This window comes from Procambarus clarkii, chromosome 55, assembly GCF_040958095.1.
Source record: "Procambarus clarkii isolate CNS0578487 chromosome 55, FALCON_Pclarkii_2.0, whole genome shotgun sequence".
NCBI lineage: Eukaryota > Metazoa > Arthropoda > Malacostraca > Decapoda > Cambaridae > Procambarus > Procambarus clarkii.
Genome location: NC_091204.1, coordinates 19,239,843 through 19,259,155, shown reverse-complemented (window position 1 = coordinate 19,259,155; position 19,313 = coordinate 19,239,843). Strand labels below are relative to the sequence as shown.

The following is a 19,313-nucleotide window of genomic DNA, read 5'->3' as shown; positions in this document are numbered from 1 at the left end:
GGCACTGCAAGACGTGCAAGGAAAGAGTGACATAGATAAGACCATAAAAAATGAGGCCACGACCCCCTTTGCAACCATGAACCCAGCTGAACAAGTAAGGCCACAGGAAGAAGCACGGAAGGGCCAAACAAAAAATCCACAACCAATTCCCAACACACATCCACAGCATGAAAACTGCAAGCAAAATGTCACCTCAGAACATCCAGACAGGAACACTTACCCCATAACATATACCCCCACCATTGTACCTCGTAACCTGGTGGAGGTATGGCCCCTATCTGGATTCAAGCATGGGCTGGACATGCATAAGAGTGAGACAGGATGGGTACAAATAGGAGCTGCCTCGTATGGCCCATTAGGCCTGCTGCAGTTACCTATGTTCCGATGTTCGTATATTCGTATCCAAAAATCACTAACCAACGCTTGGTTGAAGAGAAGCCAGACCACATAAACTCACCTGCAGAACGTAGGCACGAACGTGTCACGACACAACATAGCCGAGAAGATTCTGGGAGCACTGCCAGTGGAAGAAGGCAGAGACGCACATGCAGGAGAAGAGGGTAGAGGCGACAGAGGAGCCCCACACCCATATGCAGGGAAAACCCCGCGTCCGCCCCATAGCAGCAATCCAGAACACTCCCAGGAGCTACCGGGCATGGATTGGAGAATGGAGAAGAGTGAGAGGTGAAGCACCCGAGAGAAAAGGGACGTAAAACACCAGTACACGTGCACACCGCCCGTATCAAAACAAACAACCACAGTGCATGCGCAGCAGGGCTGCCAGACGTGGGTCGCCAGAAGTCGCAAGCTGAAGAAAGAAACCACGAAGTGACTAGAAAAGAGACAAAACAGTGTTGTTAACGACCGAATCCCATATGAGAGTACACAGGGCAGCCGCCAACCGTAGGCGAAAAGAGCAGGAAGGAGCGAAAAGAAACAGCACAGCTTCCCAGTTGGGCTACAAAGGAGCACCCCCTAGTAGCCCAACCAGGCTACAAGAAGCCCAATCTGGCAACCCTGGGCAGCGCAGGACAGTGCACACACTGCACGGAGAGAAAGAGACAAACACGAAAGAACAAAACAGGACCGAAAAACGAAAATCTTGGACAAGGACCAGCAAGCCCCAGAAAGTACCGGAAGAAGACAGACGTTCCAAGAATATGGGAAAAAACAAAAACCTACCAGATCCTTCCAGAACAAAGAAGCAAACGTGAAGCACGAAGGCATGGAAGGCAAAGTCGCATCCGAGACTAAAAGTCATACAGAACCCCGAGAAGAGGGAAACATGACTGTGAAGGCTCGTCCCAAGAAAAGGGTGGAGAAACGTACCCACCAACAGGACGAACCCGACGGATCCAAGGGACGAGGAGCTGATCCCGGGGAGGGGCGACTCCCAAAACCATGTATGGAGAGGGGGGGGAAGGAAGAAAAACCCCACTCCTCGTAACCTCAAGCCCCGCCCAAAGGGTAGACGAGGGGACCAAACATCAGCCCCTCACCAGCCCCGGGAACCCACAAGGCAGGTCCCGGGGCCGAGGCGTTCCCCCATAGCCCCAGCCTCACAAGAAAAAGCCCGGGCAACCGGACAATTACAAAGGATGGGAGCCCACTGGCAGACTCATACAACACGGCTGGAGGAATAGGCTCGAATGCCCCCGTCGCTATCCTGAAAGGAGGAAATTCCCAAGACCGCCCGAGTCTCAAGACCAGTGAAGCCCTGCCCTGACCCCGAACCCACAAATGGTAAGGATCCGGATGCAGGGAGAAAAAGATGGGTGGAACCATAACATGGAAAGACAAGGGGGCATGGAAGGAACAAAACCGAAGCGTCCAACACCCTCAAGCCCCGTCACACCGTCCAAAACGGGGCGGCCCCGGGGCTCCCAGGGAGCAAACGACCTAGCACGTTGCACCACTGAAAACTGGCAATGCCCGTGCTGCCTGCATCCGCATAGTCAGCATAAGACTGGGTAATCGAGCCACAAACAAGCAACAAAACTCACAGGGCTCTGGGCCGAAGGTGCCACTGACCCCACAGGCAGCAGATGGAGGCAAAACAATGAGAGTCACCCTGAGACAAGGGGACAGAGCAACCCTCGAACTCCCACAAAGTGAGGGGGGGAGGGGACTCCAGGGCCACATCCATCGGACCCACGCGCCTCCTAGGGGTTTCCCAGGGTCCTGAGCGTTTACCTACTGGGACTCACGCCCAGGTAACCCCAGGCAGGGTACTGCTAACCGGCGCCCACAAATACCAAACAACATTCTAAGAACTGAACCCCCGGGACATGTACACTCACAGGGACCTAGCAGAAAGAAGAATACCTAGTACACAGGGTACACAGGGAAAGAATCAAGGCAGACCCCCCCACCAGGCAGACAAACAAAAAGAAAAAGAATAACCCCGAAAGAGGACAACGTACCCAGGCGAAACAGAGCTGGCCGCTATGATAGGTGAAAACAAGCTGCGCAGTACCCTGCGCCCCTACCAGTGCAAACTGCCCCCTTACCCCAAGGCGAACAAGGTAAACAAAACACCCTAGCACACAAAGGGCGGCCAAAAACCAAGCAGTAAACGGCCTAGCAGGGGCCGAACCCAAGGAACTTGAGAAAGGTAGGCCCCAAGTCCCAAGGGCAGTATTTAAAGGGCACCTAGGGAAGGAAACCCTAGGCGCATGCAGCCCAAGTAGGTACTGGAGAATCACTCCCAACTCACACACCACACACTAAGTACAGTGCTGAAACAACCACCGGAGCCAGAGCACACGACCTCAGCCTTTAGCATCAGCCTTAGAACTGACGGGTGGATAGCCGGCGTGAGGAGACTGGGGCTTGCCCTTCCGGGGTCGGGCAGGGCTTCGCTGGTCTTGAGTGGGGGAGCTGCACAGACAGCGGCGCGGCGACATGTGACATCAGGATTGTTTGCTCGTTTCTTCTAGGGGAGTTTTATCCACTTGTTCAGTTTTTGATAGCAATAATTTCACCAGAATAGGGGTTTGTTTTGAGATGCTTACCTTTCTGGGTGCCTGACCCGGTCGATGGCAGACATAAAATGCTTCCAATCACATGGGGGGTTTCTATAGGCCATTGCTCCCCATGCCTCTCTGAAGGGGGGGGCCAGGTTTTGGCTCGTGGTCCCCGGTAGGCCCACAGAACTCCATACACATGACTGATGCCAAAGTCTGACATTAGCATATCAGCCTAGTAAGCTCTGGGGAGCTGAAGGGGCTCCCCCCCCCCCAGAAATAGAGGTGAATGAGAAATTATGTGAAATAAAGGTAAATGGAGAAGTTGAGAAAGCAATCAGTTTAAATATCTGGGGTAGAAGCATAAGAATGGAGAGCAAGGCCAAGAAGCAGCTGAGACAAGATGTTTGAGTGTTTGAGTAAGCAGGGATTGCATAAAAACAGCATGTGAAAAGAGTTAGGAAAAATCAATTTAAGAGGACCAACACACCTCTTACATGACAAATAACAGGAAATACTCTACAATTAGTTGTATGAAGCAATGGGAAATTGCTGTGAATGTTTTAGTGTAGTGTGACAGATCCTAATTCCCCAACCCATGAAAATGGCCAGTACTGTGTAGTGACAGTCTCCCTTCTTGCAGGTCAGCGTTTAATTCCCAGTCGTCCAAGAGATTGGGTACATTCCTTCACTGTGTCCTCCAATTCCATCTCCTATCATGTCCTTGTACCTCTTTCATGTACTATATAATAAAATAATACTCTCTGTTGATAATTAAATTACCTTACAAACGACTTCCGACACCAAAGTTAGAACACTCTTCAAATGATAGTAAATCAAGTACGAAGCTGGTTACATGGCATGCACCAATGAAAATATTGTTCTGTTTAATGTTAACTAGTACTTACCACTATTTTCTTTGCTGATTTCAGTGCTTGTCTGACTGGTAGTTAGTGTTACATTTCCATCTGGTTTTGATTTATATCCGAGATTTCCAGGAGAATTGAAATCCTTAGTCCTCATTTTACTTGCTGGACTGTGTTTGTCTTGCATGAAAGATAGGTCTTTATCATGTATTGTAGCTTCAACAACATTTAATAAAGGCTTCAAAGGGGACATAACATGCTGATCATCTTCCGAGTCGAAGAGTTGTGGGGAATAGGTTTTTTGATGATTAACTGATGCCTCATCATCAACTTTATCACCACATTGTGTTGTCCCAAATAATAAGCTTTTCTTTGCTGAAGAAATGTTCACAGCATTGGACTGGTTCTTTTTATTATCACTATTCAGTATTCCAGAATTTAATGGACTCTTTTCTTTTATTTCATTTTCAATAAGCATCTTTAACGGTGAGACACTACACTTAGCACTGGCATCTATATACTGAAACTTGTAGCCACCATCCGTAAAGGTTTTGGGGGTTTCAGAATCCATTAAGCTTTTCCCTTTCTTTTTATTTGTTTTTATTTTGTCTCCTAATGATGAGGATTTTCTTCTTTTAGATGGATTTGAATTGTCTAGTTTAGTAAGGGTTAAGGCACTAACAAAATCAGACGCCTGAGATGACACCGTTTTTCTCGAGTCTAATAGCTGGGTTGATGTGAAAGGAAGTCTGCCTGATGGTAATATAAGATCTTCCTTATCCATGAAGTCTTCAAAAAGCTGAGTTTCTGGATCATTAAACATATTAGAACTAAAATTTGCACCTATGCACGGGTCAGTGCTGTCTTGCAAGGCAATGTTCTTATTATTTATACTTTTGTCTTTCGAGGCAATGTTAATTTCATTTATATTACTAGGCACAGAAAAAATACTAGCACCTGCATGGTTAGCTAAAAGACGGTTTGTATGAGTTAAACTTGACTCAAGTTGTCTAGGACTTTGATTACAAGATTTATTAGCCCAGTTAAGCTTTCTTGGTGAACAATCTACTGAAGCACATGGACTGGTTTGAGGACGTTCAGATATATCCATCTCTTTCAATGCAGGCACTGTTTCATCCAAGCTGTAAATATACATTTCACAATTAGATATATTAGTATTAACCAAACATTACAATTACTTTAAATTATACAAGGAAAAATCACACTGCTAATCAACAAACAAAATCCATTCAGTTACTAGACTTGACATAAAGGATCTTAAAATACATGATGTGAATAGTCAAAATACACATTTCTAACCTTTCAGGATTCACTGGAGGATGAGCAGTCATACTTTCTGCAAACTCATTGAGCTTGGACAGGGCTTCTGAAAAATTCTGATGGTGAACAATTTTATTCCTCACCCACTTGGACAAGCCACGGGTATATTTATTTTGTTGCAATCCATTAGACAAACTGCCTCGTTGGTATCTTTCATCAACCAATATGAGTGCACCCCAGTCAAAACGATGGCGAATGCATCTTCCCAATGCTTGATTAATTGCTCTGAAAAAGGAAAAAAATTCAAAATGCTGCCCTCTAGTTACAAAATGTTGTTATTTGACTTCAAAATGCTTCCCTGTGACCCCCATCATGTCATTAAAAATGATAATACCTATAGTTACTAAAGACGAAAGAGCAACAGATAGACTGTTGCATCCCAAAATAAGTCCCTGTTTTGAACTATAAATTTTGTAGAATTCCTGAGAAAGAAGGTAAGCACTGAACCTAACTCTTCCTAGGCCTAGAATTGTATTTATATGTACTAAATTAGGCCTAAAATTGCATGTCAGGCATAGGATTGCTTATTTAGGCCTAGGGTAGATTAGGTTAGGTTTATGGTTACTTTGTTCCATTTTTTGGTATGCTCTTTAGCATTTCAATAGTGCAAAATGTAAACTTTTGTGGGTACAACCATCCAAATTGACACATTCCATCCACAACAGCTATAGGTTCATTCCATCCACAACAGCTATAGGTTTATTCCATCCACAACAGCTATAGGTTTATTCCATCCATAACAGCTATAGGTTCATTCCATCCACAACAGCTATAGGTTTATTCCATCCATAACAGCTATAGGTTCATTCCATCCATAACAGCTATAGGTTTATTCCATCCATAACAGCTATAGGTTCATTCCATCCATAACAGCTATAGGTTCATTCCATCCATAACAGCTATAGGTTCATTCCATCCATAACAGCTATAGGTTCATTCCATCCATAACAGCTATAGGTTCATTCCATCTATAACAGTCATAGGTTCATTCCATCCATAACAGCTATAGGTTCATTCCATCCATATCAGCTATAGATTCATTCCATCCATAACAGCTATATGTTCATTCCATCCATAACAGCTATAGGTTCATTCCATTCATAACAGCTATAGGTTCATTCCTTCCATAACAGCTTTAGGTTCATTCCATCCATAACAGCTATAGATTCATTCCATCCATAACAGCTATAGGTTCATTCCTTCCATAACAGCTATATGTTCATTCCATCCATAACAGCTATATGTTCATTCCATCCATAACAGCTATATGTTCATTCCATCCATAACAGCTATATGTTCATTCCATCCATAACAGCTATAGGTTCATTTCTTCCATAACAGCTATAGGTTCATTCCATCCATAACAGCTATAGATTCATTCCTTCCATAACAGCTATAGGTTCTATCATTTTTGGAGGATGGGTTGCATATGGCTTCAAAATGTTGACATTAGAATTCAAAATGCTGCCATTTTGATTAATTCAGTAATATATATATGCCATTACTTCCATAAATTGTAGTTACAGAAGTTGTACTGCTATTATAATTATCCAAAATATTGTAAAATTAAGTACATAATGACTACATAATATTTTAATTAAATTATTTATATCAAATTAATACAAAAGAAACTCTTTACATCCCACTTTACTCTGCATGAGAAACTACATGTACATATATATTCAATACAGAAACAGTATTGTGTGTGATTGCATATGTAACATTACCCTTGGGTGTTATGGGTCCAGCCTTAACTGTGTACTCCACAGAAACATAGCAGGACTGTTGGACATTGGAGTGATTGCGAGGATGATCTCCTTGTATTAGGTGTCCTGGTTGTTCCCAATCCCCTAATGGAACTCACTGGAACCCCAGTTCACACTGGACCTTTCAGTTGTGAACAAGTTCATTCTCTGTCTGACTTTCCATATGATTACTGTCACGTTCGCCTGGTCATGTCCTCAGGCTTTTGCATGGTGACCTTGGACCCTTGGGATGCTTAGTGGGATGTCCTGATACACCTGCAGGTTTCAATCCCTGGAACTCTATTTTTTAATTCTTTCCCTTGGGTTGAGCAGATCCAGTTGTTATGCTTCTCTGCTAGCCAGGGATCGGATTCTTCCTAATTGGCAGGTTTTGGGTTTATCATCAATTGGAGGCAATCTCATTTAGTTCTGATGCAAGTTTAGCCCTGGATGGGCCTTGTTTGGGATGCTAGGACAGCATCTCATGTCTTGCATTCATCTGATGGTGATGAGCACACAGATTATCAGAAGATCTCTCCAGTGATTATGCAGCTGACTTAACTTTGCCAGGTCTGGCTAAGGTGGTCTTCCGATTTCTCTGACGGAGCCCCATTTTGCTATTGCTTGAACTATCCGTGCAGACTCCAGGTGCATTGTGGACACTTCTTTGTCTCCATTTGTTAAACTGTCTCTGGAAGTTTTTTACCTTCAGCCATCTCATTCTGCTCCAGAATCTTATAAGTCTTTGGACTGTATTTTTTCCTTCCTGTTTTTACCTCATTTTCATAAATTTCTGTTCTCTCTGGCCTTGGTTTTTGAAGATGTTCATCCCGTTGGTTCTTGCTTGAATTTCAGGGACTTCTTCGGAAGCAGAAGTTTTGCTCCTTTTGTCAAAGTTTTTTGGTCTCTTCATCTTCAGACTGCATCGTCTTTTTTGGGGAAGAATGAGACTTCGACCCTCTGGAGGGAGTTCCTTGGTAACCGAGGTTAAGTTTGTTCAGCCAAGGGTGCATCTCACACACTGTCCTGTTGCAGTTATCTGTCACTACTTGCATGCCACAAGGGATGTTCATGTAGATGCACTTTTTGTGTTGATCCTGTGTACCTGGTCCCTTGTTCCAGGGCTTGGTTGTCTTGGCAGGTCTGGAGTGTTGTAAGGTTGAGGCAGCCAGTTGTCCTTCCTCAAGTTCATGATACCACAAATTTGAAGGCCTTCTGTATTTATTGTTAACTCAGATTTTCTTACCTCTTTTATTTCAAGTATAGTCTGTAAATACTTCATTCCTAGTAGATGGGAGGGAACAAGAACACCGAAGTACAAAAGAAGCTGACATGCCAATACACTTACCGATATGCCTGAATTTCATACCAATCACCCCCAGTCAGCAAGCCACGTGATCTGTAATGCTCATTATTGTATTGCCTTTTTAAGTCAACCTGAATATCTTTTACATTTGGATATGGTATTCCAACCTGAAATAGAAAGATCAAGACAACATTTAATAACAGCTAAATGCAAAATATGGAATATTCATTGTTTATTTATAAATTGTCATCAGTTAAATACTAAACACACACACATATTAAAGTTCTCAATCAGGGGAAGCTAAATTCATTCACATCTTGAAAAGTAGATATGACAAGAGTAATAGCAGGTTGGGAGTAGTTGTAAACTTTGAGCCTGGCCTCAGGCCGGGCTCAGAGAGTAGAAGAACTCCCAGAACTCTCTCCAGATAAACTTACAGCAATAACAGCCCGGGCATTATCATCAGTAAAGTCTAAACCCTCGCTAACTTTCCCACGACACACTGCCATGAAGAAAGCTCCATTAATCCCTTCACAATTCTCTGTTCTGAAAGAAACAAGATTATTTACAGATTTTAAGAAAAACATTTTTACCTGTCCAACTTCTCTAGGACTTTATAAGGATTTATAAGGCTTGAGAGTTAACAAGTACAAGTACAATATCTTAACCACTGAACTGCACTACACGCCTGCTGGCACTTGATGGGAGCGGGGGGGTGCGCAAAGCACCTCCGGGATCTTATATTTTTAGTGTATGATTCAAAACTCCCGCATCTACATGGGGTTCACATCTGCTTCCTCAGGGCTCTTGTAAACAGACATCATTTAAAAAAAAAATCGTGGGCAACATTCCCAGGTGTGAGAGCCTCAGTACTGAGTGAGCAACCAAGGCTGGCACACACAGCTTGAGCTCACAGCACTGCTGTTCAGCTTGTGACCACAGCATCGCCTAATAATGTCAAAATATATATATAACTGGTATTATTTAGCCATGATAGTATTACAGAAGAGCCTGAGTGTAATAATGACTGTGTGCAATGTTCAAATATCAGTGAATCAATGCTGTTCACGATGTTCACAGCGCTAGCCACAGCATTATTTCGTCTATCTAGGAATCTTCAAATGACTTCATATGTTACTTTACAAAATAAACTTGTGGTCAATTCTCATTTACAAGATTTAGTGACCAGGATTGTGATAATAGCAGGATTGTGGTGATAATTAGCGCTGTGTGTAGTATTGTGGGAGGAGGAAGTTTGGTGGGGAAGGGAGGGAGGAAATCCAGATAGCATCACTGTGTCTGGCAGCCACTTTTGTTTTGCTCACCATACTAGCTTAGTGGTTCGCTATGGTGAACACATATGTACATGGGTATATACAGTGTGTGTATATACCCATGTACATATGTGCATAGTATTGTGGGTGGAGGAATTTTGGTGAGGGGAAGGGAATCCAGATGGCATCACTGTGTGTGGCAGCCACTCTTGTTTTGCTCACCATACTAGCTTAGTGGTTTGCTATGGTGAACACACATGTACATGGGTATATACAGTGTGTGTATATAGTGTAATAACAGCAACAGGAGTATGTTGGGAGGATCCATTTTGGTGAGGGAGGTGGCGTCGTACTCGTAGAGTCGTCTGCTGGCTGCTGTGTGATTTCTCATGCAGTGTATACTGGTTTAGTTGTATAGATATGGTGAATAAAACATGTAGATATGTATACATAATGTGTGTAAATAGTGTAATAAAAACAATAACAGTATGGTGGGAGGAGCAATGTTGGCGAGTAAGGCATAAGGAGTAAGCTAAGGTGTTGGAGGAGTGAGGGCCGGAGAGCTGGCTGGGTGTGGCAGCTCACACTCGTGGAGTTCTGAGTGTTGATGGTGAACAATTGTGTTGATGGTGAATGTATATAGTGTGTGAGTGTATAGCGTGTAAATATGTTATAAATATGCATAAATGAACATGAAACATTGGATATATGAGCAATATATGTGGACACATTTGAGACACACAACACGGTGTCTTGGGACAGTTCGGATGTTCTACTGCCATAATATCGTGTACGTGTTCATTACACAGGATTTTCAAGAAAAAACAAAACAAATGTATTTGGAAATGTACGCAAAAAATGAACAAAAAAATATTTGTGGCAACTCGTGCATGTTGAAGCTGGCAGGCGACTGGTTCCGGGAGTCTACGTCACGGGCGATCACCAAATCATGATGTCACACACCATTTTCCGGACCCCATTGCAGCCAAAGTAATTACAATTTCGATTTTTTTTTACATATCTGTGATCAGGGAAGGGTATTTAACATTTTCAAAAACAAAAAGAATTTTTTCCCGAGAATTTATTTCCTGTGCACAGGGGGAAGGGGGGTGTGCCGTATTTGGAAGGCGAGCAGCACAGTGGTTAAGCACAAGCATATTGGAAAACACAAGAAGAAAGGGAATATGATAACCCATATAAGTTCATAAGAATATAAAAAGATAGACAAGGAATACATTGCATTGTCTAATCATTTTTTAAACTGGTATATTCAAATAATTTTCAAACATTTAGGTGTTTTATCAAACACCTTCTTCTGGAACCTTTCTCCTGCAGTTTATAATTATATCTGGTTTTAACAATTCTTTTCTATCTTACAAAAAACAACATTTAGAATAAAATACAATAAAAAACGTGAAATGACAAGTCATTTTCTCAAATGTGCTTACCCAGTGTTTTTAATTGTATCATAAAAGAGTGTAATGGCTTCCTCAAACTGTTCATTATTTCGTGGTTCAGTAATGACCACTTTTACTTCATTCAGTTCATTCCATATCCCTGTAACCTGCCATCTGTCAAAGAAACACAAATGTATACAGTACTTGAAAATATAATGTGAGATGGAAAACAGTATATATATCCTAGAATGCAAATCTAAATACATCAATATATCTGTAATTGAGGAGAAAGACCTTGGAAAATTCAAAGGTTTTCTGTTCCCTCTGAAGTCACTAGAGATGGTGATGTTCAGGTAAATTCAAAGATATATCCAGTACGTGTACAACATTTCCTTCTGAAGAGCAGGGGGGGTTAGTGGCTTGTTGGGGTTTCTGTACATCATATCTATCCATACATAACTGACTCTTCTTTTATCCTTTTCTTTAATGTCTCTCACCCTGTCCTTCTACCTCTCTTTAATTGAACTTTTTGCACCTTTTTCTTCCACCCTTCACCCATATCTTTAATCATCTTACCTTACAACCTCATTCTTTTCCACTAAAGTATTTCATTACCATCTTATCATCAATCTGCCATTACCTAATTTCTTTACATGTCCAAACCACATAGGTTCTATATTCTTTATTATTTTTATAATGCTTGCATTGTAAGAGGTAACATACAGCCATAAGCTGTAGCACAGTGATCAGTGAAGTCGGATCACAATTTAAAGGTATCCATATTTGTTCCCACTTCAGGACAGAGAAGTTTGGGTACGTTTCTGTTCATCCGATGCCTTTGTTCATCTAGCAGTAAATGTAGTCTAGTAGTAGTAATATTCAAGAGTTAGTAAACTGTTGTGAGTTGCACGCTGAGTAAGGTGTATACTTGGCCAAGGGGTACGTTGATAAGTTTAACAGACTTCTTGTCCTCGACAATAGGGAAATATATGCCATCTAATAGCTAATTTGACATCTGAAATATCATACCAGTCAATAAAGGTAATTAACACTTGACATCTATATGTCACACCAGTCATACATTTTCTATTTTAGTCTAAGCTTCAAACTAAACAGCACTCATTTCTTCATTTTTACAATGGACATGACAAAGACAAACAGTTACAATGCATGGGTACCCTGCAGTTACATTGTGTTGATTGTGGGGGTCAAGCCCCGCAGCCCAGTCTCTGACCAGGCCTCCTTCACACAATGACACAACCTTCTGGGTATGGCACAACCTCTCATTGTTTTTTGTACATACAAGTTATAATGGCATATTACATAGAAACCAGGTAAGTAGCACAAAGTAGACAATAATTGGCAATATTACAACAGCATTACCTATCAACTAATTTGTTGAGCATGGCATAGGAAGGGAGGAAGCAGAGTATTCCTCGTGGCACAGCCTTGCAAACAGCCAATACCAAACGTCCTAGTTCATCCTGGAATTCCCAAGTTTCAGTATGACGATATGTTGCTTGCAGCAACTGATCTGTCGGTCCTCTGCCTACTGTTCCAACCCACACCTGCATATAGAAAAATACATTTCAGTAAAAATAACCTATCCTTCTTTAATTTACATAATTCATAACTTTATTGAACCAGGAAAAACTACTCTAAAGGATAGTAAAATTTAAACAAATACAAATATAATGTAAAGAGAATGGTCTACATTATTCACAATGCATCTTATTTAACACATACTAATTTAAAATCAGAGGTTGAAAAACATACACAATTTTATAAGCACAACAAAAATGTACAAAATTAACACTACATTCTGCCTGGTTCATAACACTAAGCAGGACACACTACACTACACTAAGCAGGAGTCTCAGGCACGTCACCAGGTCTATGGTGGCTGGCTCATTGCAAGACTAACAAAACTCGTGCAGTTTTCCTCACAATTTTGCTCATTTTGTTGTCAATATCGGAGTAGGTAGGAAACTGAACCCCTGAGGCAGTTTTTATTTGGGTTTTATTAAGTGAATTGGCTTTCTGTTTGTCCTGTATTTTTATTCTAATATGAGTATTTTATACTGCACTATATTTTTGTGATTTCTCTACAAAGGACTGATTGCCTTTGTTGGCTATGACATGGTTCAAGAAACTAACAGTAGTCTTAAACCTCGTCCACCAAAGAAAAGCTTCTCTTGTGAACACCTTTAGATGTCTGCTCCTCATGGCATTCTCTCACTTAAGACAACTACTGTAGTTCAAACTTGGTCTTGAGAAAGACAATGCACAGACAATAATTAGAGAAACCATTTGGAATATATTCAGTAAAATAAACCTCATCTGTATTTCACAAGTCAAACAAAAACATATTCACAATGCACTTATTAGTTAGATAAAAATATGGACTCTGAAATCACTAGGTTTTAAAAATGCTGAAATTCATTAACAAATAAAAGTGATAAGAACCAATAAAAAAATAATAATAATAGTCGAATCTAATGAAATGCATCTTTCTACTGGGACCTCGGTGGTTCCCTGGAGCCATAGGGGGCCACAGGGAGCCATAAGGAGCCACTGCTAGGCCCTGACTAAAAACTCATGTCACACGTACCTGGTTCTTGTCAACGACATGATTTGCCTCCAGTTGTATTTTAAAGGGGACAGATAATTCAGACTGGAAGGAATTCATCGGAGACAGAGTTCCTGATGTCAAGATGATGGAACGAGTACTGGAGCCAACAGAATTAAACGCTACACCAGGGTTAAGGCACCAAAAGTTAATAGAGTATACCCATTCCACTGTAGATTTTCCTCTGCCAAACCAGCCACCTACAGTCTGTTGATAAATATTTGAAAAGTGTATTAGCATAACTCATTATTAATAAACATTTAATTCAAGAAATGTAACTTATATTTTATGAAAAATCATTATGAAACCCTTATGTACATGTGGATACATGTACTGTTTTGATTTATTGTATTGTACATAAGTATCAAACAACAACACAGCAGTGAGAAGAGAGGCAGAAAGAAATTTTGATAAAGAGATAGGGGACAAATGTAAAACAGAACCAGACCTAGTCTATAAATTCACTAAAAGCAAATGGCAGGTAAAGGATAAAATTCAGAGGTTGAAAATGGGAAACAGATTCACAGAAAATTAAAAGGAAATATGTGAAACATTAAACGAACAGTTCCAAAGTGTGTTTGTGCAAAATGAAATTTTCAGAGAACCAGACACAATAAGAATAAGGAAGAGGTAGCATGGTCTTACAGGAGCCTGACTGCATGAAGTTAAAGATAAATAATAAAAGGGCATTGGGCAACCGCAACAATTGCATGGGTACCGTAGTAATTCATTAACATGTGACCCCAACTGTGTGTTGAAAACTATAGAAGCTATATCACCATCATCCTTATCATTAAATTTCCTCCTGTCTGTAGTTTGAGAACCTTGGGAATCATACATGGTAATACCCCAGTGGTCAGCCACCTGTGGTCAAAGGTGAGGATAAGTGTGAATGAGGCATCACGAGCTTGTGAGTAAAAGTACATACCGTTGATTTTGTATAAATGTGGCTTGCCCAAGAGGCATAGCCCAGATTGATCCACCTGGACAGGTGGAGGCTGAATCTAAGAGACGAGATATTCCAACTCATCCCTGGTGTGTCAAGCCTTAACCCTTAAACTGCTACAGCATAAGGGCCAGGAAGCCAAAAATATTCAAATCATGTAAAAATTACTTAAAAAGTTAAACAAATCTCCAACCTATTGGCTTCAGCATCGTTTAACTTTCATCAAAATATTTTCAGAAATTGATTTTGAGACAAGTTTTATAAAATGAAGAACATTTTGTTGATAAGGAGACCAGCTTCTATTAACTGGAACTGAGGGATAATGTAGTAATAAGGAGACACAAGCACCTGTCCGATGCACAAAGAAGAACAATAGTAGTAAGAAGTGTCCACAAAGTGGATATGCAGCTGATGCCTTTATAGCATTGCTGAATAATATATAATAACACCAATAATAATGAGTAAGTATGTTGTTATGCTCTATTTTATTATATATCATATAAATACATTGCCCAATGTTAATATCTGTTACTTTCACCAATGTCCCCCAAAAATTGGGGGGGGGGAGGATTTTTTTTTATCTCCTTTGTTTGTTATCTGATTTTGTTGTAACCTCTACATCCTGGAGGGTGCGTACCCATCCCTAACTATGTGATGATAGAATGAATTGGTCAACAAATAAATTAGTCACAACTTGCAGAACTTGGGACTTTGAATTTTTTGGGGCTGATTTTTTCACAGATTTCAAACTATATTTTCTTTATCTCTTTAGGTTGTTTTGATGATTAGGGACCAGATTAGGTCTTTTTCACTTATATAAAGTATATCCTAAATATATCCCCAAATTATTATAATTATCTATATTTTGTTTTTGGGGGGGTTATTTTTTCTTGACTTCATTTTAACACATACTGACCTACAACTTTCACATATTCGAGTACGAATGCCAAACAATGTTTATTAAAACATACAAGTAAATTAATGAATTAGAGCTACTTTTATTCATTGTCAATAATTTCAACTTCAATTATCTCTAAAACTATAGCTTCAATGTTTGAGTGGCTTCTAAAATTCCAGTTTCAGATCGATTCTTATCATTTTGACATATTATGTGCTTAGCTGTCTGTTCTACAATCCCTTCAGAATGGCTTTTTCATAAATCCTAAACTTTTGGAGTTGTAAATTTCTGTGGAGTGCCCCTTCGGCTCCCTGGAGCTATACCGGGCTGATGTGTATATATTAGACCGTGGCAATAGTCAATCAAAGGAGTTCTAGGCCTACCGGGGACAACAGCCAGAACCAAGCCCCTTCAAGAGAGGCACAAGGAGCAATGGCCTAAAGAAGGTCCTGAAGGGGCAATCCCCGAAGCCACCCAAGTCTCACTACCAGTATAATTCAGCGGGGGGCAGCTGCGGGGCATCCGGAAAAGCAACCAACCTCAAATGTTGCTGCGACTTAAACCTTGCATGCAACACTAAAGCTGCCTGCACCCAAATATCAGTCTCAGTGGACTGGGTGAATGGAGTACAAGCAAAGAAAATCACTCGCAGGACTCCGGATCATAGATGTCACTGACCCCAACAAGCAGCAAGGCGGAGGCAGACTGTGAGTGTCACCCCAAAACAGGGGGACAGAGCAACCTTCAAACTCGCACAAGGCGAGGTGAGACTCAGAAGTCTCCTCAGAACCCCTGCGAGACTCAGAACCCCTGCGATGTGTGCAAGCACGGGGACCTAGTGGAGGGCCACCAAAAACCTACCAGTGGTCATACCCCCACACCTGGCAGACCCCCGGCAGGCATAACAAAACAAGAACATCAGCAGTAGTTTGTTTTGGAATTCCTACTTTTCTGGGTGCCTGACCTGGTAGATGGCAGACAAAGACTGCTTCCAATTACACGAGGGTGTCTTTAGGCCACTGCTCCTCGTGCCCCTCTTGAGGGGGCCAGGTTCTGGCTCTGGTCCCTGGTAGGCCTAGAACCAGGCCTTCGATTGACTGTTGCCACGGTCTAATATATACACATCAGCCCAGTATAGCTCCGGGGAGCCTCCGGGTCTCACCCAGAAAATGGCATTTCATTACATTCAATGCTGGTTTTTTTGTCTAAATTTGGCGCATATTTCAAATGCCATATTGATGATTTTTTTTACAGTAAGCTATATTGAAAACCTATATTATATTTTAAATCTATAAAAATGAAGATCATATGCTATTCTGAGAGCATAATAACACCAAATAAACAATTGGTGATATTTTATATTTTTGTAGCCGATTTCAAAATCTGAAGTTTTCAATATTCAATGTTATAATTATTTTTTATTTTCTTGTTTTTCAAGTTACGTTGGTGATCATTTAGACAAAGTTGGAGCATATGCCTAGTAGATTATGCACAAAAATGTTGAGTGTTTCAGCAGGTTTCAGAAATTGAGCTCCTACTCAGGGCATATATGTATGCTTTGTGCAACTTAAGGGTTAAATGAAGACTCTTTATGAGTGCCGCTAAGCATAGCAAACTCAATGTTTATGTGAATTACACCACTCAAGTAGTTGTACAATATGTCGGAAATTATTTTGTTTTAAGTATGCAAAATGATGCCCAAAAATCCCCATTGGAACTCCTGAAACTTGTTTGTAATTATGACAATGTTAGGAGTAGTATAGTGAAACGAGTCATATAAACCAGTGTTAAGATAGGGTACCCCTCAAGATAGCTAAATATCATTCAGTGGATAATTAGGTGTCACTGTCCGATTCATTTGTGACTGATGCTTCTTAAGCTCACTACTACTTGGGGCTGTTTGCATATTACAACTGGTGACATTGCAAGCCCTTGGAAAGAAAGAGACCCCAAAGGGCGTACTCCCAAACCTCCAGCAAGGAAGAGAATGGTGACCAATGGTAGAAGCAATGCCAGCGACAGCAATAAAAAACAACTCTGGTCACTAGCAGCCAAGCTGAACAAGTAATCAAGGCACACAAACCAGATTGGCCTGAAAAACACAAACAAGATCTGTCAGGAATAAACATAAGCACAGGTCCCCACAACGAACTAAATCCAAAGGATGACTAACACTTAAATGAGATTCTGATGCCCAAAGAGCAGTGTGGAGCCTTGAGGAACAGCACCAGGTGCATGAAATGACTAGGGTGTAACCTAAGTGTAGTTACAGGATGAGAGCTACGCTCGTGGTGTCCCGTCTTCCCAGCACTCTGTCATATAACACTTTGAAATTACTGACAGTTTTGGCCTCCACCACTTTCTCACCTATATTGTTAAGGAAGTGGTGCTAATTAGCAGTTGGGCCTAAACACCAAGAATGTACATTCAGTACTGTAGTTAAACTCAAGGTTATAACTGTTGTTTAAGCAGTTGCTTATCTTGGGGCTCTGTCTTTCTTGTGGCTTTTCATTTGGCACTGTAGTGATCTTGTATCCTTAGACTTTTGTGAGGGGGAGTAAGATTTTGGTCCTGGTCTCCCTTAGGAACTCATTATTTAGTAGGGTCTGGTGTGGTACCTAACGTTTGGGTAATTCCAGGGGAAGGTAGCTCTGGACAATACCGAAAGGGCACCTCCAGCAAACAGCAGCAATATTTACTGGAGGAGGAGAAGTTGTGGGGAAAGCACTAAGCCATTACAACTATATAGCACTAGGAAGAGGTTAGGATAAGGATTTGGGATGGGATGGAGGGAAGGAATGGTGTCAAACCACTTGGACGGTCGGGGATTGAACGCCGATCTGCATGAAACGAGACCTTCGCTCTATCCTCCTGTCCACGTGGTTAGGTAAATTTACTGGAGAAAATTAAGTAATCACAAAATGATCCAGAAGAAGTCAGCAATATTATGGGAAACAGTCTCCATGAACACTCTCAAGCAGGGAAAAATAATTATGCCTTTCTTAGCCACAAGACAAGAAGCATAACTACACATATTAATTTTTCCTCCAAGAGCCAAAATTTATTCATGATAAGTGGAGTATGGATAAAGAACAAAACACTCAAAGCTAACTTACCATACTACCTTTTTTCCTAGTCTGAGCTTTCACTAGTGCAATTCGATAATCATCACGGTATTTCATGTTATCCATAAACATGAAATGGTACATAAGAAAAAGATTTTTCAGTAATGTAGATGTTGTAGAGTTGATCCGGGCCCCAAATTTGTTTTCTGGGTCTGGATGTTCTAGGTCAACATCTTCCATTAGTTTAGCCAGACAGTCCTAGTACATATAAAACATACAGATGTCAAAATATTAGGAGTACAGTATAATTAAGTGTAGCAAAGCTACTAAATATACTCAGGAAAATTAATATTTGACTAAATTTTTTTTTTTTTAACTGATGGAAGACTTTTGTTAATTAAATAAAATAAAATAAAAAATTTCTATTCTGCATTTAGTTCCTAATCTTGTTTTCTTGATGCAAACACAGTCACGTTGAAAATGCTGAAAGTAATTAAGATACGGGTATCTATAAAGGTATAAAAATCTAAATGTATACAAGAAACATGTAACATTATCAAATGTACTTTTTTTTAAATAAAATAAGCATTGAATGATGGGTAGATACGCCATAGAGATGTGAGAAAACATTTCTTTGGTATAGGAGCAGTCAATAAGTGGAATGAACTAAAACAGAAAATAAGACGATAATAACTCAAATTTTGAGGTACAGCACTTTTAAAAGAGGAAAAAACCAGCATTGAATGTAATGAAATGCCATTTTCTGGGTGAATCCCGGAGATTCCCAGGAGCTATCCAGGCTGAATGGATATGTATAACTTTCTGGCATCAGGCAAAGTGCTAGGAGTTCTTGCCTACCAGGAACCACGAGCCAGAACCT

General features: G+C 40.8%; 1 protein-coding gene across 1 annotated transcript in view; it reads right to left on the bottom strand.

The window, feature by feature from the left end:
• LOC123756237 (Fanconi anemia group J protein homolog) overlaps nucleotides 1-19,313 on the bottom strand; it is a 70,577-nt gene that overhangs the window by 9,856 nt on the left and 41,408 nt on the right. The window contains exons 6-13 of the mRNA XM_069305621.1: nucleotides 18,485-18,691; nucleotides 13,507-13,731; nucleotides 12,279-12,463; nucleotides 10,947-11,069; nucleotides 8,662-8,770; nucleotides 8,267-8,391; nucleotides 5,153-5,398; nucleotides 3,875-4,974 (exon numbers count right to left, since the gene is read on the bottom strand). Of these exons, the coding sequence (XP_069161722.1) occupies nucleotides 3,875-4,974; nucleotides 5,153-5,398; nucleotides 8,267-8,391; nucleotides 8,662-8,770; nucleotides 10,947-11,069; nucleotides 12,279-12,463; nucleotides 13,507-13,731; nucleotides 18,485-18,691 (2,320 nt within the window). The remainder of the gene's footprint in view (nucleotides 1-3,874; nucleotides 4,975-5,152; nucleotides 5,399-8,266; nucleotides 8,392-8,661; nucleotides 8,771-10,946; nucleotides 11,070-12,278; nucleotides 12,464-13,506; nucleotides 13,732-18,484; nucleotides 18,692-19,313) is intronic.